General features: G+C 37.5%; 1 protein-coding gene across 4 annotated transcripts in view; it reads left to right on the top strand.

Annotated features, from left to right (window-relative positions):
* The window catches only part of PDE7B (phosphodiesterase 7B), a 215,004-nt gene that overhangs the window by 179,279 nt on the left and 11,048 nt on the right, over positions 1-24,677 (top strand). For all 4 annotated transcript variants that reach the window (XM_087940593.1, XM_026705542.2, XM_087940581.1 and 1 more), the window contains 7 exons: positions 4,148-4,299; positions 6,990-7,053; positions 9,285-9,380; positions 15,004-15,104; positions 19,092-19,223; positions 21,114-21,205; positions 22,234-22,378. In XM_087940593.1, the coding sequence (XP_087796719.1) occupies positions 4,148-4,299; positions 6,990-7,053; positions 9,285-9,380; positions 15,004-15,104; positions 19,092-19,223; positions 21,114-21,205; positions 22,234-22,378 (782 nt within the window). The remainder of the gene's footprint in view (positions 1-4,147; positions 4,300-6,989; positions 7,054-9,284; positions 9,381-15,003; positions 15,105-19,091; positions 19,224-21,113; positions 21,206-22,233; positions 22,379-24,677) is intronic.

The following is a 24,677-nucleotide window of genomic DNA, read 5'->3' as shown; positions in this document are numbered from 1 at the left end:
TCCATAATTTGGGAGATTCATGGATGCTTCTTCATCAGTGGATGGAAACCATGGCTGGGGTGGGAGCGGGTTTGCCCAGCATAGGTTGCAGTGTCCTAGTGACAGTGCTAGCCTTTATCATCAATTGGTTGGATAACTGTAATTCCGCAGGTGGTTTCCTTTCAAGATAACCTGGAAGCTACAACTGGTACAGAATGCAGTGCCCAGACTGTCATTGTCATAATCTCACTACAGCAGAGAAACACTGATTTTAAGACCACTGAGTTGACTGTCAGGCCAATTCAGAGCGTTGATAAAGCCATATACAGTTTGATATAAAATTTACATGGGTTAGAGATATAGGAAAAAGAGAGGTCGGGAGGGAGAGAGAAAGATTTTGCTAGACTTTTGGATTCAACGATGTATTGACAAGATGAAATAGAATGAAGTGTGTGTGCGTGTGTGTGTGTGTGTGTGTGTAGAATCCTGTTTGAAGAAACACTCCTCCATTTTCAAAATTCCCACCACCATTTTAAACTGTTAAATTCATTACCAAAAATCAGCTTGAATGTACATTTTATTTCATTACCCCATGCCAATCTGTTGAAGTATTTTGAACAAACCATACCCACCTGTTGCAGTACTTTTTTTTTCACTTAAAGTATGTTCTTGGATCAGGAGTATAGCTTTTCTTATCTAGAAACCCTGTTATATTTATTTCATATTATTTCCACAAGCATTTAATTAGTCACTTGATTATTTTCCACAGTTTTCTAAAACTGAAATACTTTAAACCATGAGATTGGTTATTTAATTTGTTACCTGACCTTCTGTTCCAAGGAAAAGGGTGTTGTGATGATAACACTGAGGATATTTTCCAACTGCAATAAGAAAGAGAGAAAACAAAGTTAAAGAGCCATTAAGATGATAAATGAAAAAGCTGGATATATTCTATTATTACAGGTTCATTTGCCATAAGGAGGAACAGGAACAGGGAAAGAAGGGTATTTCCTTTCTTGACTTCACAATCAGCCATAAAGTATTAACCCTTTAAAAAATGACTTCAAAAGTATCTAGGTAAAAGAGCTTACCTTATAAAATTCTTTATATATTTAATTATTGTGTATATAATTCAATGCATATAATATAGTTTCTTAAGGATATAATTGGCCTTCAAATGGGGGGTAAGGGGGTGGGAGCTCCCAATGTTTGCCATCTTGTTGTTGTTAGTTGTGAAGTCATGTCTGACCCATTGCAACCCTGTCGACAGCATTCCTCCAGGCCTTCCTGTCCCCTACCATCTTCTGGAGTCCATTTAAGCTCACACCTACTGCTTCAGTGATTCCATCCAGCCATTTCATTCTCTGTCATCGCCCTCTTCTATTACCTTCAACCTTTCCCAGAATTAGGCTCTTCCCATTAGGTGGCCAAAGTATTTGAGTTTCAACTTCAGGATCTGGCCTTCTAAAGAGCAGTCAGGGTTGATCTCCTCTAGGACTGACTGGTTTGATCGCCTTGCAGTCCAAGGGACTTGCAAGAGTCTTCTCTAGCATTTGCCATCTTAGCACCCCCATTATCAATAAAGGAGAATATTTGTAGCTCAGGATTTAAATGAAGGGTCCTTGGTGCTCTCTGAGCTTGGTTTGTTTTTTCCCCCCAGATATTTCATTACCAAACTAGATAACATCATCAGTGCTAGGAAGGAGTGTTGCTTGCTGTTTGTTTATATCTTGTCTTGCCTGTCTGTCTATGTGGGTAGGTGGGGGCAGTCTTAGGGATTCTTTGGTTGACCAACAAAGAGCCATTAATAAACAGCCCAAACAAAGAAATCCCTCAGACCACCCCATCCACACAGATGTACAAGACATTAGAATATAAACTGACAGCAAACAGCACTTCTTACTAGTACTGATGATGTCACCTACTTAGGGTAATGAAAATTTATGGAGTGCAGTAATGAAATTTGGAGGAGGAGGAAAAGTGTTAATTGACTTGATTCTAGCAATTTTTATATCAGGTCAAATAATGAAAGAAGACGATGGCACTTGTAATAGAAAAAATGCATCTTTTGAGAGATTATTCTTCTTCAAAATAATGTAAAAAATTATTTTTGCTAAAATAGGTGAACAATAAACTAAGTATTTGTTTACTTAAGTTATGTACTCAAGTTGAAATGTACTTAGATATTTTTACCCCATAGAAAATACTTGGAATTCGTGCCTCTTTTTCCTCCTCTTCTCTGTCACTATGGGTGTTTAAAAACACATGTGCATGCAACGTGCTTTTATAAATTGGAAGCCTGAAGGCCAAGGTGGTTGGGTTTTTTACTACATATAAGGTATTCTGCCAGCAGCTGAGCGCAGGACAAAAATGTTTTTAAATAAGTAAATATTTATTTTAAATAAGCAAAAATTAACTTCAGCCAGTGGAGCACTGGAGAAATCCAAGGATTTAGCCTTAAAATTCCATTTACATTAACCAGGTAAGTTTTATTTTGGAAAGGCTAAACTGTTTAGTTTTAAGGGAAGATTTGTTTTTCTTTATTTAATTTAAGATATTGTTAAATCAGATTTCAAAACAAATATATCCCAGGGCACCTTATAAAACATTTTAAAGACTTAGTTCTGAAAAAAAGTAGACAATGTTTTGTATGTGGCCAGCGTAATCATGTCAGTAACTCTGGATTTGAATATTGAGTAATCAAGTCAGATTGATTATGCACTTTAGTATTCTCTATGAAATAAAACAATCTTTTGTTATTTGCTCCCAAGTGACAATTTGTATGTGATATGGGAAATGCTATACTTTAATGTGAATACATCTTTAAAAAGTATAACTAAAGAGTGTGGAAAATATTAAAAAGGTTTAGTTTTAAATCTCTGTGTTAGGTATCCTTATGATTTATATTGACTGTTTCCTAGTATGATTTGATTGCTTATTGTACCCTATGACTATTATTAAGTGTTGTACCTTATGATTCTTGACTCTTGACAAATGTATCCTTTCTTTTATGAATACTGAGAGCATTTGCACCAAGACAAATTCCTTGTGTGTCCAATGACACTTGGCCGATAAAGAATTCTATTCTATTCTATTCTATATTACTGCATTGAGATGAATTGAAAAAATGATCAAATTTTGCTCTTTGAATATAACAGTCAATTTAAGGAAGCTGTTCAGATACATGTTAATATGATAAATAAAGCTGGTTTTTCTGTTTTGGATTTACAATGTAGAAGGAAAACACTGCGAATTTGCCAGTAAGGACAAAGAAGCGATAGAATAGAAATTCATCTAAAATTCCCTTGATATTAAATGCCAGCACAAAATATTGTGTATTACAATCTTGTTTTGTTTTATTTCTTAACTGATGAGGATGCATATAAGGGCTACCAGGTGCAAAAATCAGGATGACCAGCAGATTAAAATAAAGAGATGTACGTAGGAAACTTTTGTACCATCCAGCAGGCAACCCATATCAGATAGCTGTTATACATTTAAATAATTTTCTTTACTCACATATCTGTTTAGGCCAGGGCTGGTTATAGACGTTTTGGCACTCTAGGCAAAGTCATATCCTGGCGTCTCTTATGGTTTGACTCATCTTCTGAGTTTGCTAAGAATTTAAAAAATGATGTCCTTTTGTTTCTTTTTTCTTTGACATTTGAAGATTTACAGTTGTGATTTTTCAACTCTGGGCCATTTTTTTCACCCTGTATACATTCTAATTTTAAGTACATCACCGTCCCTTTTTATTATATGTCAACAACTCTGTGAAGTTTTATTTAATCCTTGAACTGGCACACTGATTGACAGGATGAGACATTACTATTTTTCTATTTTGTGTGTGTTTGTCAGAAATCTTTTCAATTTTGGTGCTCCCTAAACTTTGGTTTCCCTAAATTGATATCTACTAGGCCTTAGCCGATAGGCAGTTCAGTTTCGGAGCAGAAAACAATAAATAAGTGATATTGTGATTGTTTCTAGCTTCAACAACTTATCACATTTTTAAACAGAATGTGATGGTAGTATCATATTTCTTGTGACTAGGGAAAATAAGAGCATAATTATATTATTCAGAAATTTTAAAACAGCTACTAAGGTTTTGCTTTTGTGAAGTTGGTGTTTTTACTTTAATGAAGATCTTCTGTCCCCATTTTTCCCATAGATACCATTTACTCAGGAGAAATTGGAACAAAGAAAAAGGTTAAGAGACTGCTAAGTTTTCAGAGATACTTCCATGCATCCAGGCTATTGCGTGGAATCGTACCACAAGCCTCACTGTACTTATTGGATGAAGACTACCTTGGTCAAGCAAGGGTAAATAGCAATCTATTCTATCAAGTTCGGTTCTTATAATCAAGCTGCGTTTGGACTCTCATTCCTAGTTTAACCATAATTTGATTGATTGATTGTTATCCTGTCTTTCTTATTTTTATGAATAATTCAAGGCACCTAATATCCAGGTGTAGTATGCTACTGGTTCGAATCGGTTTCACTAAACTGGTAGTAAAAAAAAAAGCCTCTGACTATCAGCTGAGCAGAGGGGAAAAAAAGCCTCAGCTGAGAGGAGAAAGAAGAGAAAAGTGCCGGAATGGCCCTCCTACTCTTCTTTACCCTCTCAGCTGATTGGCGCTAGAGGCCTCAGCTGGTGTGGGGAAAGCTGCGCGTGCGCATTAGGCAAAACACGCCCACCAAGCCATACCCACCAAACTGGTGGTAAAACAGTTTGAACCCCACCACTGCTAATATCCCTTCCTCCTATTTTCCCCACAACAACAACCCTGTGAGGTGGGCTGGGCTGAGAGAAAGTAAATGGCCCAAAGTCACACACCCATCTTTCCATGCCTAGAATGCAGGGTCCCCCAGTTTCTATCCTGGTGTCTTAACCATTGGACCAAATTGGGAATAATGAGAAACTCCCTGCTAAGTTTGAATGAAAATGAGAACAAAGCAGCATGAAAGAGTTTTGCAAACACGGAGATTTATACCAAGAAGTCACAGTTAGGATTTGGTTATCTGAATCGGGCCTAAGCTGTATTATTAATTTAATCCGTCTGCCATATAGGCAAGATTGATTCTAAGGCAGGCTAGCTGAAAGAAGTTGACAGAAAAAATATTAATACTGTAGAGTACAATCTTGTACACGTCAATTCAGAGGTCTTTCTTATGAAACTCTCGAAGTGTGGAATTGTAGTTTTCATCTGTAGCAGCACCATATCCAAGTAAAACTGTCCTGGGATGAATTAAAGCCTTTCAACCAAGTCCCTTTATCTATTTTAACTGTTTTAGATACATAACAGGTAGTCCTCAACTTACAACCATTCATTTAGTGGCCATATGAAGTTACAATGGCAATGGAAAAAGTGACTTATGACTGGTTTTCACACTTCTGGCCATTGCAGCATCCCATGGTCATGAGTTCAAAATTCGGGTGTGTGGCAACTGGCATGTATTTTTGACTGTTGCACTATCACAGGGTCATGTGATCACTAGATTCTCTTGACATGATTTACTTTAAGAACTGCAGTGATTTACTTAACAGTTGTGGCAGAAAAGTTTATGCTGTGGGGAAAAACTTACTTAGCAACTGCCTCACTTAGCGACAGAAATTTTGGGTTCAACTGTGGTCATAAATCAAGGACTACATGTATGATGGAACAACATTGCAGCATTGATTTCTATTAGTTCCCATCAGGACTAATACTAGATAGATTTATCTGTAGATCCCAGCTAGGTTCAGGAATTAGTTGATGAGACACAAAGTCAGGATTCGTACAGTGCAGTGTGAAAATAATTTGTTGTTGCTGATACGTCTCCTCAGGATTAAGCTTTGGATCTGTCTCCTTAAGAGTTATTATAAACCACCCAGAGTTTGGAGTGGTATGGCCTACTGATAATTTCATATATTTTGATTCAGTATCAGAACTCAAGTATAAATCAGAATGACAAACCAAATATAGATCGTTCGCGACTTACAAGCAATATTTACCGACTGTTTGAAATTACAGTGGCACTGAAAAAAAAGTGAATTACATCACACTTAGAACTGCTGCAACATCCTTTAGTCACATGATCAAAATCCAGGCAGTCGGCAACCAGCACGCCGTTAACTATGGTTGCCCTCTCAAGAGGTCATATGAGATCACCATTTGCAACCTTCCCAGCTGGCTTCTGTGACAAGCAAAGTCAATGGGGGAAGCCAGATCTGCCTAATGACCACATGATTTACTTAACAACTGTAATGACTCGCTTAACAACTATGGCAAAAAAAGTTGTAAAATTGGGTCTAACTCATTTAACAACCACCTTGCTTCGCAGTGGAAATTCTGGTCCCAATTTTATAACTCAGGACAATGTATGAACCCTGCTGCTGTCTAGCCAAATCATGTTTTATTTTTAAGCCAAAATTCCTTCCCCAGTTCTGGCAGGTTTCCCTCCTTTCAAATGTTTGTGGACTGTTTTCTCCATCGCGCAAATGTAGGCATTTTAAGTAAGCTCAGGCATTAACTAAAATTTACATTATTCATTCTTAAATAGGGGTTAGGCATCTCAAAGCCTATCAACCCCATGCAATCTCAAAGTCTTTGTTTTATGCCCCAAAACCTCCCTAAATAAAATGTGTAAAGCTTTCAAAAAAAGTTGGGACTCTTAATGGCAAGACCTTGTCAAACAATCTGAAGATATAAAAAGGAAGAAATCGCTTCAGTTGCTACATGTTGTTATAACATGATCACATTCTTCTACCTGCTCAGAATTGGGGGGGGGGGGAGTAGCTTTTATGTAGCTTAAAGCTGTGCAGCTTCTAGATTTAAATACTTAAATTGGGATAAATCACCTATTTTCCAGGTATAGAACTTTGATTTCCAGGGTAGTTCTAATTCTAGATGAGGCTTTCTTTGTGCAATGGTTTTACCTTGTTTTAAGGATTCTGCTCATTTTAATAGAAAGCACTTTAGATTTTAATTGGCACATACAAATTATTCTGCATTTTGTCTTTCTATTTCCAGCATATGTTATCCAAAGTGGGAATGTGGGATTTTGACATTTTCCTGTTCGACCGCTTGACAAATGGTAAGATACAAAGAAACAGCACAAAATGTTTATTTCATTAAATCTATGTCCAACAGTAATGTTTCATGTTTTCATGGATTGCAGTCAAGGTTGTTCCTTCAACCTTAAAGCTGAAACTTTTCTTCTTGCACAACATGAAGAGAAATAGCCTAAACAGACAGGATAGAGAACTGCAAAAATGCCTTTTTATAGCTGTGATTGTACTATCCTATATCCTGGAATTTACCCTATGCAGAACATCTTGGCTCTTGTTGATACAAAGGTACCAACCAGGGGTGGAATTCTACCGGTTGGTCTGGTTCTATAGAACCGGTAGCTCCAAAGAGCAGCTGACAGTGAACCGGTTCGCTGGGATGAGGTTTTGGTCTGCTGTTTGTCCCGCCCACCTGCCCGGGCTCTAGGCTGTCCTTAGCAAATGCGTTTTCCTCTTCAGCTGCTTTGCACAGCACAGCTGAGTGCTGCTCAGCAGTTGGAGAAGGTAAATGCTTGCCGGAGCTGATAGTGCGCATGCTCTTTCAGCGCACATTTGACGTGCATACGTGTGCTCCCCGAATTGGTTGTTATGCTGGTCGGATCCCACCCCTGGATCCCACCCCTGGTACCAACTCTGTAACTGTGGACAAAAAAGAAATAAAACGAAAAGAACAGATACCTGAATTGTCCATTTGATATCAAAAGTCTATAGAGATTTGTGCAAGTTCACAGCACGTTCATATCTCTTCTTGTTGTCATTGACACTTTTAGTCTTCTAATTTTTTGTTTCAGTATATGCCAGGCCTCAATTCTCTCTCTTTATCACACAGATCCTGCTAAAAACAACCATCTTGCTCCTACTGATAGTATTTGTTATTTTTAAAGCAAAACAATTTTTGATTTATTAGTAATTTGACTTTAGATATAACTTTAACATTAGCTGATTAAAGTCAGCCTTTAGGCTATGATGTCAGGAGAAAGACTGGGGCCAGAATTCCTCCCCTCATACTTTCATAAGTGGTACTTTTTTTTGTCCCTGCCAAAACAAAAACCCTATAAAATTCAGGGTTATGCTTATCTCTTCCTTTTTCTCAAAGTATCCTGGATGAATTAAAAAAAAACAAATTTAAAAATGCATTGCTCTGACCATAAGGGTACAAGATTCTTTCCACAGCTCAGCCTTTGATGTGAATTTTGGCTTTCATTCAATATGCAGCCTACTGTCTTTCCCTCTCAGAAGAAATGTGATAATAACAGTTATATTGCATAACAGGCAGCCTGCTGACTTGTAGCCCATCTTTCTGGTACAATGAGCAGTGGCTGAATAGCGCCATGAACTCAGTCAGTCTGTGGTTCCCTGAGAGCAAAAAATTAATCTTAGTACATACCCAGTATCTTCTGTTAATACCTGGAACATCCATGGACTATAGGCAGTCTTCAGCAAAGAATCAGTGTGAAAAGAATAAGATGTTTGGACATCACTGAAAACTCCTGGACACGTTCTTCCAATCACAAAAAATATGTAGGTCATCCTTGACTTACAACCATTCATTTGGTGAACTGTTTAATGTTATAATGGCACTGAAAAAAAGTGATTTATGACTGGTCCCTGCACTTATGACCATCACAGCATCCCCTCAGTCACCTGATCAAAATTTGGGCTTATGACTGGTCCGCATCCTTACGACCATCGTAGCATCCCCATGGTCATGTGATCAAAATTTGGGCACTTGGCAGCCAGCATGTGCATATTTATGATGGTTGCAGAGACCTGAGGTCATGTAATCTTTACTTGAGACCTTCCCAACCATCTCTCAACAAGCAAAGTCAATGGCAACCTAGATTCATTTATCAACTGCAGTGATTTTCTTAACAACATAGCAAAAAAGGTTGTAAAATCGGAAGCAACTCAGTTAACTATCACTTGCTTAACAACATAAATTTGGTCCCAATCGTGGTTGTAACTTGAGGACTACCTATATTCATCTGTCCATGAGGCAAATATAAGAAATACCCTTATTTCATATCCAGTGTTGGGCCAGTAGAAGGATGTTCTTGCTATCAGCCCTCCAGATGTTCTGGAAATGCCTTTAGCTGCCATGCTAGCTGGGAATTTGTCTTGTCCCAATAAACTTAGGCCACTACTTGTTTAGGTAATCAAAAACTCCTGGGAAGATTTCTAGTTACAGAGCCTGCATTCTATCTACTTCATGGTATAGCAAATGCAATTAACTGATATGCCCTTTTTGTTCTTTCAGGAAACAGCCTGGTAACCTTGTTGTGCCACCTTTTTAATATACATGGGCTTATTCATCATTTCCAGTTAGATATGGTTACATTATACAGATTTTTAGGTAAGTACATTCTTTCATCAGTTGCCAGTGTTGATGCTATCTCTTTAAAGACCATAGGTTTGGAATTTCTGAAGTTAGGTATGGACAAACTGGTAATGCAGAGCTTTCTGCACCCCATCTTCCCTATTTCCTTTGATGGCTCCTGGGACTATACTTATTTGGTACAAATGGCAGTAGTGTCCATGGATGAAGTGTGCATTATGATGTCAGAATGTGAACCTTAGCCTTTCCATATTTGTTTGGAGTTTGCCTCATGATCTCATAGTATATATTTGATTTTCCTGCTCTCTGACTTTCTCCACTTGACTTGGTTTGTCAAAAAGCCTCTTCAATCTAAATAAATTATATCAACCCAAACTGAACATAGAACTCAACTTCTTACCTCCCAAACTTCAGCAAAAACATGATCCAGTAACCTTTTTTTTAATGTCATTCTATCATAATATTGATTTCTCCTCATCCTCAATCCACATCCAATTATCTTTAGTTACTTCGGTTTCAAAGATTGATTTACTCCTTTTCCCAATATTTTTTTTTAATGGATATGAACTAGCACACTTCCGTGTTGGTTGATAATGTGGTCAAGGGTAAGAGCTGCCCTTCTTTTACTATCTATTTGATTTTATATTATATTTACGTAGCATTGAATCTGCCAACAATTCATGGCAATTTAGATTAATAATTAAAACATTCAATATAAAATGACAGTTAAAACTTCCCTAGTAAAAAACAAAAATTAAAGTAATACTATCTTGACATAATGGCAATAATTGCATTACTATGCAATCAGTCCATGCAATAAAAAATACTAATGTTAATCCATCCAATAAAAAGCATAATAATAAAAATAAATGTATACATTCTGGCAGGCATAAACTGACTTAAAGTGGAGAAGATCTCTGGAAAGAGAATTGTTTTGATGGTTAGATCGCTGCTTGGTACATTGCAGATTTTTCAATTCTTTAGCTGATCAAGAAATTCTCATGGCCTATTTATCTACCTATCCTTCTATCTATTTATCTATCATCTATCTCTCTATCTATTTAGCATCTCTCTATCTACCTACCTACCTACCTACCTACCTACCTATCTCCATTTGTCCATCCATCCAGTTTGTGTACTGCTGCAGTTCCATAGACTCAGACTGGCCTTTTGCTTTTTATTATTTTGCTTTTTATTTTTTTGGTGGGAAGCAACACAATTTTTCCTGCTTCATTTTGACTTCATGGCTATCCATAGGTTGTGTCTGTGCTCATGGCCATTTTCCCTAGTTCCATTTGTCCCACCTTTACTTTTATTTTTCTTATGTGAGAAAAGGTTTATAAAATACATTCTTCCTAAACGCCAGGTTAGTGCAACAGTTTATTTATCACTTCTCTGTGAAGTGAAATTGAACAACTATTTGGCGCAATCAAAGTTTAACAGCAAAGTGGTAGAATTCTCACTTCTGCTGCTAAGAAGAGCCAAAAGAGCAAACGAATCTCATTGCCAATCTTCCAGCTGAAACGTGACTATTACAGGACTAGAAAACCCAAATAGTTTAAGAAGTCTGAAAGTGCTAGTCTGAAAAAGTAAAATCTAAACCAAAGTGTGTGATCTTTTCTTTGCCACACTACAGTAATGATTTTGCCATGTATCCATTTAAAACAATCTTTCTCTAGTCATTTAGATTCATTTATATGGCTATAAAGCCATTCCAACATCAAATTGAATAAGGGATGTAAATTTGTTTGTCTATTAATTACCTTGATATCAAGGTATTCCCATGTGATGATGTATGTTCTGTTAAGGGTACTCATTACTTTCCTAAGTAAATGCTACCACTGTCAAACTGCTTTTACTCATAGGAACATTTTCCTAATTTTAACCTATAATCTGCCTTCCTGTAACTGTGGACGATTATTCTTGCCCTACGGTCCATGAAGATTGAGAATAAGACTTAACTATCTTCTTTGTGGTGCCGCTTTTCTTAATCTCTTCTTTCAAGGCTTCCATTCCAATTTCTGATTCATTTTTCTCTGAAGACTTCTTCAAGTCTGGTGCCCAGAAGGTTTGACCAATTGGCAGGTTTCTTCTCATAATATACCAATGGTGTAGAGGTGGTATTCAGCAGGTTCTGACCAGTTCTGGAGAACCAGTAGCAGAAATTTTGAGTAGTTCAGAGAACCGGCAAATGCCACCTCTGATTGGATATTTTACAGTACCCTTCCCCTGCCACACCCACCAAGTCACACCCACAGAACCGGTAGTAAAAAAATTTGAATCGCACCACTTCAGTGGTGGGATTTCAGAGCTGAACCCTAAATATGGAAAGAAGCTCTTGAATGTTAGGGTTAGAATGGGGTGTGAGGGGAATCTCACAGGCATACCACTATTCCTGGTGGAATAATCCAGAACAATTGTGTAGGAGGTGAATGTATGCTTAACATACAGGAGCTTGCTTTGTACACAGAAAATACATCATCTCTTACTCAGATTCAACATGAATGTTGTTGAAATTATCATGAATCATGTTGAAACTAGTCAAGGAGAAAACCAACCTAGAACTTATGAGAAATCAGACAATCAGAACAATTAATCAGTGGAACGACTTGCCTCCAGAGGTAGCGGGTGCTCCAATACTGGAGGGTTTTAAGAAAAAAAATGGATCATCATTTGTCTGAAATGGCATAGGATTTCCTGCTCAAGCAGGAGGTTGGAGTCAAGGACCTCCTTCCAACTCTGTTATTCGTGTGAATACAGAAATTAAGGGAATATTATGCAAACATCTGAGTAATATTAGGACGTTAGGAAAGAAAGTTTACGTTTCTTCAAAAGTATGGTTTTATAGTTCAGGGTACATGTCTATGTACCATCATGGAGGTTTTACTTGACATACAAAGAGTAATTTAGAAAAGAGATTGGTCAGACTATGCCCAGTTTCTGTTTATGATACTATGACTACAACTTATGATCGTAATAATGATACTAAACAACACTGGCGTCTTCATCAAATTCACAAGGTTCCTCCCATACACCAACTGAAATAGGCAGTACTGCTTTTTTCAGAAGAGTAAATAATGTGACTGCTACCTGGGTTTGGGATCTAAGACTGCTAAGCCACCACCTTGATCCACAGAGAAAATCAGCCTTGAGCAATAACAATAACAACAACAACAATAACAATAATACCATTGGGGACTTCCGGTTTGAAGGGCTTCAGCGACAGACAGAAATCTGCAATCGTGTGCAGTTTCTGTCTGGGCTCGCCGCTGGAGTGCCCCAAGTCAGCTGGTTTTGGGGCTAAGCCACCCCATAGAGGTGGTGAAGAGGGGGGAGACCGCCAGCAGGGTTGAGGAGAGCCACATCTCTCCTCCTCAGCTGGCCATTACTCCCTTTCCCGAAGGTGGTTGCAGCGGTGATCAGAAATAGCCACCACAAAGGAGAACTCGACCAGAAAAGAATGTGCAGGAGGAAGATAAGAAGTGAAAGTTTTGGCTGACTAGGTTAAATTGTAAAAGCAACAACTAAGGTATCCTGGAATTTAAACTTACAAAAAATAACATCGCTCCCAAAGAAGAGTCAGAAGCAGCGAAGGAAAGTGAAAAGGGAAAGGTTTGGCTTTTTTTCCCTTCTCTATACTGACAACTAAGAGACTTAAATAAGAAATTGGAAAAATCCGTTTTGACATCAGTAGGCAATTAAGCTGAAAATAAAACAAAATGCCAAAGGGATAATAAAGATTTCTGGACATTAAAGTTTTTCTTTTTCATAAGCAGGAAGGGAGAGAAAAAGAATAAGGGCAGGATCTGGAAGAGGGAGGAGACTGACTGGAATTAAAAAGAATCTACAGTAAAACTTCAACAAGACTTCTAAAAGATACATTTTAACTGAAACTTTGCAACTAAATAGTAACCCCATGAAGAGAAACTGAAAAAAAGAGCAAAAAAGAAACAGCTTGCGTGTATTTGGATTATTTGGTGATCTTTGGATTCTTGGTTATTATATTTGAATGACTAAAATCAATTGGGTGGTTGTTTAAAAATTTATACAATGGCACCACTTCTGGATGAATTGAAAATGGAACTTAAAAAGTACAAAGAAGATGCACAAGAAGGGAAGGGTTCTTTTGGCTTTGTTTTTCAATTCTTAGAAATAGAGATTTGGAACTATGAGAAACAACAAGAAACGTCTGTAAAACAAGAAGACTGGGACAAAGAAGAAGCCATCTTTAATGAACAAGCAATTTTATGTGAGGAAGAAAAAGGAAAGGGGGGAAAGAGAATGGAGAATTTAAGACTTAAAAAAAACAACCAAAGAAAAGAAAAATAATTCGAAAAATAAATATAATACTGGAAAGCAACAGAAAAGGGGAATACAGAAGAGAGAAAGAGGTAGAGAGACAAGGGGGTAAAAGGGGGAGAGAGAAGAAGAGAGGGGAGAAGGAAAGGAAAAGAAGTTACAAAGGACCGGAGCAAGATATAGAGAAACAGGGCCTATTTAGAGATAATGGGTGAAAATCTAACTGAAAAAGGGATTCTGTAAAGGTACATAAGATTGTATTGTTATATTAGTAATGGAAATAACTTTAGAAAATTGGAAACAATGTATGATTAAAATGAGGGATAAAATAGTTAGTGTAATTTAGTGAAATGTTTGTGAATAAAATAAGTGAAATAAAATAAATGAGAAAATTGAATTAGGAAGGAACGGGAACATTTATAATTAGTTAATGTTTTATAAAACATAAGTGAAGAGGGGGGATTAATCATGGAAAGCTTATAATTGTTCCCATAGAAGTATGATATTTAATTGAAAAGTAATGTTAAAGATGTTAAGATTTTAATGAATATTAATATTAATGATAGAATTGAATTGGAATGGAATGTTGTTTTAATTATATACATTTATAATTTTTTCTTTTTTTAAGAATACAGTGTGTATTTTAAGAATGTACCAAGCAGAATCCGAATGGAAGTTATGTATTATATTGAATGTTACAACTTTAGGGAAAAGATATAAAGGCGTCATACTCCAATCAATAACTACAGGAGAAATTTTGTTTAATGAGAAAAGATAATAGATAATTGAAACAGGACAGACAAAAAATATAAATACAATGATTTGAATTGAGATGAGATAATTAAAATAAAATTGAGAAAATTAAAAGAGGGGAGAAGCTATGCAGAAAATGTAAAATAGTAATAAGATATGGAATAGAATATAAAAATGAGCATGAACCTGAATTTGTATCTGTACGAAGAAATGTAAGCCGGGATTATGCTGCTTTCAAAAAAGATGTTTTATTTGTATGTTTTTTCTCTTTGTGAAACTCAAATAAAATTTACAAAAAAAAACACAATAATACCATTGTAGATTGTCCTCCTTACTTTTCCCTCCTAAGATATTTATTTCTTCTTCTGAATTTTATTGCTTTCATTAAAAGCAATAAAAAGTGATTTAGAAACAAATCTTTTCCATGATATAGATTTTCTTTTTAACCAAAGGAATGATAAGCTACTGCAATTTTAGAAAGAGCTCCAGTTTAAGTTTTAGCTATCAGCCCAAAATTTCCAAAAGCATTTGAATCACAGAAATACTCAAAGATCAAGGAAAAAGTTAACTTCTCTTCTGTTGCTTCCAGGTATGGTGCAGGAAGATTATCACAGCCAAAACCCGTATCACAATGCTGTCCATGCTGCTGATGTCACGCAAGCTATGCACTGCTACTTAAAAGAGGCCAAGGTAACCACACAAGCTTAGCTGAGAATTTCCATAGACCACACAGCAATGAATTCATTTTACTGAGAAAACAAAAGTGTTCCACAAGTGTACATATGTCAGTAAAAACTGCCAATGGAATCTCCAATGCTCATTCCACCTGAGGTATGGAACATACAGAACCAAAAAGGATGCAGCCGTTCAAACCAATCTTAAAAATATAATTTATCCAGAAGGGTGACATTATGGGTGAATAGGTTCTTCTCCAAGAGACAGCCCAGCCCATCAATGTTTTGAAAAATTGTCCAATGTTTTGTGAGATTGTAAAAAAAAAAAAAAAAAGAAGATCTTTCATCAGGAAACCAAAAAAAACAAATAAACCCCGAGTTCTCATTAAAAAAATCTGATAAGTTCTCACCCAAGTTGGAGAGAAGTTAATGGTCTGGTACAAGTTTTGTGGGATTTAGGCAATTCTAAACATTTTTTGGCCCAAAGTAGATTGAGAGAAAGTGTATTAACAGTCCAGAAAAAACTTGACAGTGTTTGGTCTTGGGTCTTTTGTCAGTGTTTTGAAAACTTGAAACTAACCAGCATTTCCTGATTTCAGATAAATGAAGTCTGATTTGTTTACAGTTGGAAATAGATGCTTCCAGATTCTTTTCTGCAGAAATGCCAAGAGAAACAAAAGGCAAATGGAAAGCCTACAAGTGTAAAATTTATGCCAGTTCATGACCATAATACAGAGTTTAATATTACAGTCAAACTGGGCCATTAAAGCAGTAGATGAATAATGCCAATCTGTATTTGCTGAAAAAGCAAATTATTGGAGAAAGACGTTAACAGGCTGAAGAGAAAAGAGACGTGTTTAAGAGTTCTTTGTACCTAATTCATTCCTGCAAATGTGCTTTGAGATATTTTTCTCACTTACCTGAAGTTCAACATGCTGGGACAGAAACTTTAAAAAAATAATTAACAGAGAAGACCTGCAAAAAAAAGGGGTGGTGGTGGCACTCTTTCCTCTATTGATTCTCTTTTTAAATATACTGTTCTTTATGGTATTTCCCATTGCCATTAGCAAGATAAGCAGAATCCCCAGTATACTTTAAACATTACTAACATTCTTCACCTGAGATATCATTGGTCACATAAAATATCTGAAACATTCAAAACTTGTTATACTATACAGCTACTTGCAACTTAGATATAACCTTTTGTCTTTTCCCCTGATACTTGAAAGATAATACAACCCAGTGGTCAATAAGGTAAAGTGACTGTAGGTGAAAAGGCCCAGTGGAAATAAAAGAGGAAAATAGAAAATGGAAAAAAAATTGTATTTATTCCCAACAGAAATGAAAAAAGCTACAACAGTTCTGGAAAATTGTATTTTTTCAGATTATTCAATTCCCCCAATCCCTTTCTTTTACATCTGTCCTGAGTACATGTGCTTTTTTATGCACATAATACAAATACAGCACTTTTTTCAATAAATATTATAAAACAAAATGCTACTTTCTAGCCACTGCCTCACAAAAACCACAAATTGAATTTCACAGAATAGATGCCTGAATTAAAATATCTTTGCTTGTTTCCCAAAGTTACACACTGTACCTAGTCTAAGACTCTGATTTATTTATTTCCTTATTTATTTGAATTTATTGTCCTCCCAACTCCAATAGACTCTGGGGGCATATAAAAGTAGAAAAGAACATTAAAAACACATATAAACATCAAATCAGACAGCCCAGACTAAAATAAACTTATGAACAGCAAAAATCAAATAAAACAAAACAAGGTCCCTAGTCAAACAATAAACTTCAACCCCAAGCCAGATTTTCAGAGCTTTCAGGAACCTTATTCTTAATCTTATTTTTTTATGTTTCATTGTATTGTTATGTTTACATTTTTATCATTTTTTTCTGTTTTACTGGTGTAAGCCACTCAAGGCGAGATGGGCTGCAAACAAATTTAATAAATAAGCAAAAGGTCCTTGCTGACTTTATCTAGTCCCTAATAGAACTACATCTACACGGAAAGAAAGAAGCAGTAGAGTACCCCAAGATTCTGTCTTAGGCCCAGTACTCTTCAATTTCTTCATAAATGATTTCGATGAAGGAATTTAAAGGGAAGTCATCAGATTTGCAGACAATACCAAGCCGGCAGGAATAGCCAACACCCCAGAATATTTTTGTTTGTTTGTTTGTTTGTAAAACATGTACAAGATAGCAAGCATGAATATAAACAAGAACAAAGGGCATAAATACAGATAAATGGGGACAGTAAGACAGGGACGGTAGGCATGCTGGTGCGCATATGTACACTTAGGCAAGAAAGTCAAAATGTGCTTGGCTCAATAGCGGTAACTGCAGGACAGTCACGTAAATATGAGTCAGCAGTATGCTGCAGCCACCCAAAAAGTCAATGCAATCCTAGGTTGCATTAACAGAGGAATAGAATTAAGTTAACATGAAGTATTTATAATGCTTTATAAGGCCTTGGTAAGACCGCACTTGGAACACTGAATCCAGTTTTGATTGCCACTGTTGTTGTTTTTTTAATGTTGAGACTCTAGAACAGGGGTCTTTTAACTTGACAGCGTTAAGACTTGTGGACTTCAACTCTCAGAATTCCTCCTCCAGTCATGTTAGCTCAGGAATTCTGGGAGTTGAAGTCCACTGGTCTTAAACTTGCCAAGTTTGAAGAGCCTTGCTCTAGAAAGTGGAGAAAAGAACAGCAAGGATGATTAAGGGCTAAACATATGAAGGGCGATTGCAGGATTTTTCAGTTGGGTCTAGTGAAAAGAAGGGTCAGGGGTGACATGATAGCAGTGTTCCAATATTTGAGAAGTTGCCCCCAAAAAGAGAAGGTCAACCTATTTACCAAAGCACCAGAAGGCAGGGCAAGAAGCAATGGATGGGAAACTAATCAAGGAGAGCAGCAATCTAGAGCTAAGGAGAAATTTCCAGACAGTGAGAACAATTAGCCGGTGGAATGGCTTGTCTCCAGAACTTGTGGCTCCTCAGTCACTGGAGGTTTTTAAAAAGAAAGTGGACAATCATTTGTCTGAAATGGTATAGAGTTTCCTGCATGAGCAGGAGGTTGGATCTCCAAGATCCCTTCCAACTCTGTTCTTCTGTTCTCTCAGAATGGGAGCAATGCTGTTCCAGAGAGTAGGGGCTGCAACAGAGAAGGCATTGGTCTTCTTTAGTAGTCAAAAGTGGTGTGTTGTTCTTGTTTTTAACATTGGTTGTAACTTAGTATCCCAGAGGTGTTCCCCAGAGGAAGGGAATTGGGGAGAAGAAGTAGACAGGAAAAAACTCTGGAAGGCAAATGGGAGTATCTGATTGAAGCATCATATATAATGCACTAAAGGGGAGGGTAGTGACTGCATCCAGATTTTTCTGATGAGCTCTGCAGGGCCCTTTAATTATTCACACATTTTGTGCACCATTACATCTGTATCAGTTGCCGCATCAAAGTGCCTGCTAAAATTATACTGGTAGTCCTATCTCCGTCAGGCTTTGGCAGCATGCTTTCCAAAAAAAAAAAAAGATATTGACATATAACTTTCATATCACTATTTAATAGTTCCCTTGAAAAATGGCAATTCATGTTTTTTGCTAAAGTTGAATAATAGGGAGTGAAGGTATAAAGTGGAAAGCATTATAGTTTCTTGAAAAATGGCTTTACAAAGAGCCATAACGGTTGCTTGGCTTTAAATTAATGTGATACGTGAATTAATGTGATACGTAAATTATGGCCACTATGGTTTGTTCAACTAACTTAAATGGAAACAAGCCATAGCTTAGTGTGATGAGGGAACCAGTGGTTTAAGAACCAACATTAATGACTTAACATTGTATATGAATGAGGTCCGATATGTTATTCAACAAAACCTGAATAAAGTTTAACACAGTGCATGAGATTACAATCTATGGAAATTGTAATATGTAAAAATACATATTGTGAAAATACAATCACCTTTAACTCTGAACCCCTTTTTACATGCTCTAGCTTGCTAACTTCCTCACTCCTCTGGATGTTATGCTTGGATTATTGGCTGCTGCAGCACATGATGTAGATCATCCCGGAGTCAACCAGCCATTTTTGATAAAAACTAAACATCATCTTGCCAGCTTATATCAGGTGGGAATAACGATTGGCATAAATTATTGCTTTTTTCCCCAAATCACCTTTGTTAGAACTGTACAGTATTAGAGGTTGCCGGTCACTTCTTTTTACCATGGTCACCTCAACTTTTCAGTTATTGCAGAACTATTTTCAAGATATAGACCTGTGGGAAGTGGTCATCCCTGCCTACTGAAATGATTCACACAACTCATTTACTCCCCATATATATGGATAGTATTTGTAGGAAATAGAACTTTCTAAAATTCTACTTTTATTCCTACTTTTATCAGATGAAACAGTAGCTTTATAATTCTACAGTGATGTGAGAAAAGTGCAGAATATGATAAGGAGGCAAATTGTGCCTGTTTAAAAAAAGTTGATAGCTGCAAAGATAGACTTGAAGAATAGGTACTCCTTATGCTATGTACTATGGACCAGAGGTGGTATTCATCATGTTCTGACCAGTTCTAGAAAACCGGTAGCGGAAATTTTGAGTAGCAAATAGCATCTCTGACTGGAGATTTTACAGTATCCTTCCCCTGCCATGTCCACCGAGCCATGCCCGCAGAACCAGTAGTAAAAAAAATTGAATCCCACTACTGCTGTGAACTAAGAAAAATGGCACAATATTGCTTAATGTCATAATTAATTTTGAGTTTCAAGGGTCAGACTTTCTGTTCAAAATTTTCAGAAATTAAAATTAAAGGCAGACAGAGAGCACCGATATCAAATATATATTGGAAGAACCATATATTTTACAGCCTAAAATCAGGGAGAAAAATAATTTGGAAATGGTGCCAAAGATTACATGAATTCTCTCCCAAAGCAAATGTTGCAGTTGAATACATATTTGAGACTTAAGATGAGTCTTCCATAGTGTTCTTTAATAAACAGTGTCACAGGTTGCGTTCAAGTAAACATTATTAGCTTTATAAGTTTCTAATACTTGGCTAAAGAATTATGGTGGTACAGGTCATTATTTATGATTTAATAGTTTTTTTAACAGTTCTCCACCCAGTTGGCCTCTGGATCCAACTCGTGTTATCTGGCTGGCATAGAATCTTGCCAGACAAAAATCTCTGTTGTCCATAATTTAGCAACACATTTACTTATTGAATTCCTAGACAACGTTTTCTCCAAGCACTTCTCTCTCCTTCCCTATAAATACATGTTTGTCTTCGCAACAATTCATGAAGTAGGCTTGAACGATGAGATAATGTCTGCTAAACTTAGGGATCTCAGTGGTTGGAATTGGAATTTGGATATCCCCAAGCCTAGTTGGCCCTCCTATCTTGGCATATGACACTAATGGAATTTACTTGGCTTTCAGTTGTAAAATACATCCAAAGAACTCAGTCAATAGGTGTGAATGGGTTATAACAGAATCCCAGTTTTATAATTATCTCATTACAGAAATGAAAGGAGAGTTGCATACCCTTTTTAAAAAGCTTGAGATCCTCCCCTCCACCCCCATTTTTCCTTCCCTTCTCTGAGATGTCAGCTATGTAACAATTTAGACAGTCCTTGAACCCAAAGATAAAGGAACAGACAGGGCCACAAGTACCAAGGCTAGTACAGAATAATGATGAGATTATCTTGTGACAAACTCATCTTTCTCTATCGGCTTTGACAAGGCACAGCCAAATGCTAGGCATACAGCTGGGATGATCTAAGGCCTGGCTGCACAGTCTTTGAAATGTCAGGGCTTATAGGGAGAAGTAAAGAAAAAGGATGCAAAAATATTTTTGCCCTGTGAATAAAGGCAAGGCTACTGTTGGACAACCTCACTGCCTTACTCAACATCGAATGAAATGCATACTTAGTCCTTTTTAAAAATACACCTATTCTTTTTATTAAAATTGCGTCCATTTCAGTATAGTGATTTTTTCTCTCTCGCTTTTCCAGAATGTCTCTGTATTAGAAAACCATCACTGGAGGTCTACAATAGGCATGCTTCGAGAATCAAGACTCTTTGCACATCTGCCAAAAGAAGAGAGGTGAGCATCGGAGTCTGGGAAATGGGCTCGTCTCATGTGGATTCCCATAACTTTTTTGAATACAATGTTTTTACAGTGCACTTTTAGGATGAACAGGTGTGCAAATGAATGGTGAGTTTATTTGGGTTTTGCCTGTCCTGATTTGTGAGTCCATCCATTTATTCACCTACCTATCTATTCATTTGCCCTAGAGCACTATAAAAGCACCAGATTCAAAATCTTTGAAAAGATCCACTTTTGTAAATATAATATGGTTTGTAATCCCTGTGTGATCCATGTGGATGTGGTTTGTATGTTGATGCATGCACATCTGTGTGCATACATGCATGCTTCCCAATCACATTTGTCTGGAAAAAAAATATATTACAACTTGGAAATTGACCAATTTGATTGGCGTTACTCAATTGTTCTAAGAGCAACCCCTGTACCAATCTTAGACATTCAAAATCTCTGTGTAGCAAAAATTGTGAACTCTCATGGACCGTCAGCACATGGTTAAGGCATGTGTATGGAATACTGTTCAGCATCACTCTTGCTGCCACATTCAAGTTGGAGGAAACTATGGGAAGACTCTGGTGAGATTTATACCAGTGCTATGAGAAAGGGCTGTGCGATTGTGGAGAAAGATGTAGCTGTTTTAATGAGCTGCAGGGAAGGTGATACATTCAGTTTCTGAAGCATTTTCCATTGCACAATCCTAATCATAAGTCTTAGATGAAATGCAGCTCTTCGGGGATGTACACAACGGCATCAAAATGGGGAGCACAGCTAGGCAATTGAAGCTCCACCCCTTTTAACTATGTGTCTTACACCACAGACATATGCAAAAATAGCCAGGGCTTGAATCACTCCAATTATGCCCGCCATTTTGCTGTTGTTCCTCCCAATTATGCCCGCCATTTTGCTGTTGTTCCTCGCAGCAGTCACCCTGGTGGCCATTTAATAAGAGGAGGCATTACCCTAACAATACAAAATGGGGAAATGACATCTATTAATAACAGCTTCTTTTATTTTGCATTATCCTGTAGTCATGACATTGAACAACAGCTTGGTTCCCTGATCTTGGCAACAGATATCAACAGGCAGAACGAATTTTTGACCCAGCTGAAGGCTCATCTAAAAAACCAGGACTTGAAATTAGAGGATGCTTCAGACAGGCATTTTATACTCCAGGTAAATGTGGAAATTTTCTGTTTAAAAGTAGGTGTTTTCTCTGGGGGCCCATAGCAGAGGAGACATGAAGCAAAGAGCCAGTGGTACCAAGTTTCTGTGCTGGCATTATTTTGTAGCATTCATTGAGTTACTCACTTTCATCCAATTTACACTTTATGCTATTAGGCGAAAACAGCACAAGAATATACAAAGCCACAGTTGGTTGAGCCAAGCATTTGTTTTTTATAATAACTAAGAAAATGACTCTAGGGTGTTCAGATATAGAAAATTGAGATTAATCCCTCTTCCACCATTGCTCCCCTCCAGTTGGTATTTGGGGCCAAGTTGTTCTCAACCCTAGAGCAACATTAGCTGTTGAAGATTTATAGCTCTTGAGAGATACTTTCTCCATAAATTTATCCAAATGCCACCCAAATTCCATGTTTCCTATGTGTCTAGTTGCCATCCAAATTTACTGCAGTTGTGGTTATGAATTCTGGGAGGTTAATGATGTGTGAGGAAATGCATTCTTATACTCTAAACCCTTGACCCAGACAGCTTTGTTGGCTGATCCCCGGTCTTATTTTTTTCAAGATGAGAGGAAAATTTCTCCCTGCCCACTTTCTTCATGTCATCCATGATTTTGATACACTGGCTATATTTAATCTCAGTTGCCTTTTACATGACATGGCCGCAACAAATTGAATAAGGAAAGTGAATAAAGAAGCCTTGTCAACATGTGTGTGTTTTTGTGTCTCTGTGTGTGTGTGTTTGTGTGAGAGAGAGGGGGGGAGGGAGGGGGAGAGAGTTATAGAGATAGATATAGAGATATAGAGACAGATAGTTATAGAGATAGAGATAGATATAGATAGATATAGATATATAGAAACACACACACACACACCACCAACACCAACACCAACACCATCATCATGGTCAACTGGACAGGAGAGATGCCTGAGGCACTGAATTAGTCCAGCTACTTGAGTCATTCAGATATACTTTATTCTCACAATATAGATACTCCTTGCTTAGCGACCATGATTGGGACAAGCAACTCCATTGCTAGCGATATGGTCATTAAGTAAGACAACAATGGGCTTATAAACTCAGTCCTGCTGTGGTCATTAAGCAAATAATCTGCAATAGTTAAGCGAGACATCACATGGTCAAAATATGCAATTTTACTACTGACTTTTGCTTATCAGATAACTTAGCTGTGAAGCATGCAAGCATGTTGCAGGACACTGCAACAGTCATAATTGCCAACCTGCTGCAAAGCACCAGATCAGCAATCCTGTGACTACAGGGATGCTGCAAAGGACTTAAGTGTGAGGACAAGTAGTAAGGTTACTTTATCAGGTCTGTTGTAACTTCAAAGGGTTGCTAAATGAGGCAAGCAAGAACTTCTTGTAATATGAAAATGAAATTAAAGCACTCTTAAAAGTCATCCCCAAATATTTTGAATCTGTTAATTCAATCAGGGCAGCAGCTACATATGGCTTGGCTGGCAGTGATACAGCCAAATCTGTTTGAATTTGGGATTATGCCCAAATTTAGTTTGTATAGAATGCTAAACCAGGGAAGCACATCTAGATTAGAAGATGTCTTCTGTTTCCAGATAGATGTCAACTTAAAATCACCGCAATGGTTAGAATGCAGGATTACAGGCTAATTCTGCCCACAGTCTGGAGTTCAACCCTGACAGGCTCAAGGTTGACTCTGGCTTCCATCCTTCTGAGGTCAGTAAAATGAGGACCCAGATTGGGAGCAATATGGTGACATTTGTAATCACAAATAAAGCATTATGGATGTTGTGGTTAGCCGGCAGCAGGTGCGGACAGCTGAGGAGAGCGAGGATTCAGATGAGGGGCCAAGACCATTAGGGAATGGACTGTTGCCTTCAGATATTGTGGGGGCTGGCAGCAGCAATGAGGAGGTTCCCGAGGAGCCTGTGCCAAGTGCGCGTGCGCGCAGGGTTGCTCGCAGGAAAGAGCAGCTGCAGCAGCAGGGGCAACTCAGGACTAAGGCTGCAAGGTAATGGCCTCTCCTTCAAGAAGATAAAAGCCAGTTGTGAAGAGAACGTTCTTTGTAGGAAGCAAAGACGTTTTAAAACTCAGCCTCATGGACATTGCAGTATCTTAAGTTGGTATTTGAAGGCTCTTGTGTTGTGAAATATTTCTTATCTGTTATTCTTGGCAGTCTCGCACAGTTTTGGCTAGGCTTGTGCTTATCAAAGTTAAGTAGTTTTCAACAGCCTTTTCACCAGGGATTCGTAAGAATCATTAAAAGGTTTCTGTTCCCTTTGGTTCGTGTTTGT

The sequence above is a fragment of the Pseudonaja textilis genome, chromosome 1 (assembly GCF_049901715.1).
Source record: "Pseudonaja textilis isolate UNSWEBS1 chromosome 1, rPseTex1.2, whole genome shotgun sequence".
In the NCBI taxonomy this organism is placed as follows: domain Eukaryota; kingdom Metazoa; phylum Chordata; class Lepidosauria; order Squamata; family Elapidae; genus Pseudonaja; species Pseudonaja textilis.
This window is presented reverse-complemented; position numbering and strand designations above follow the sequence as displayed.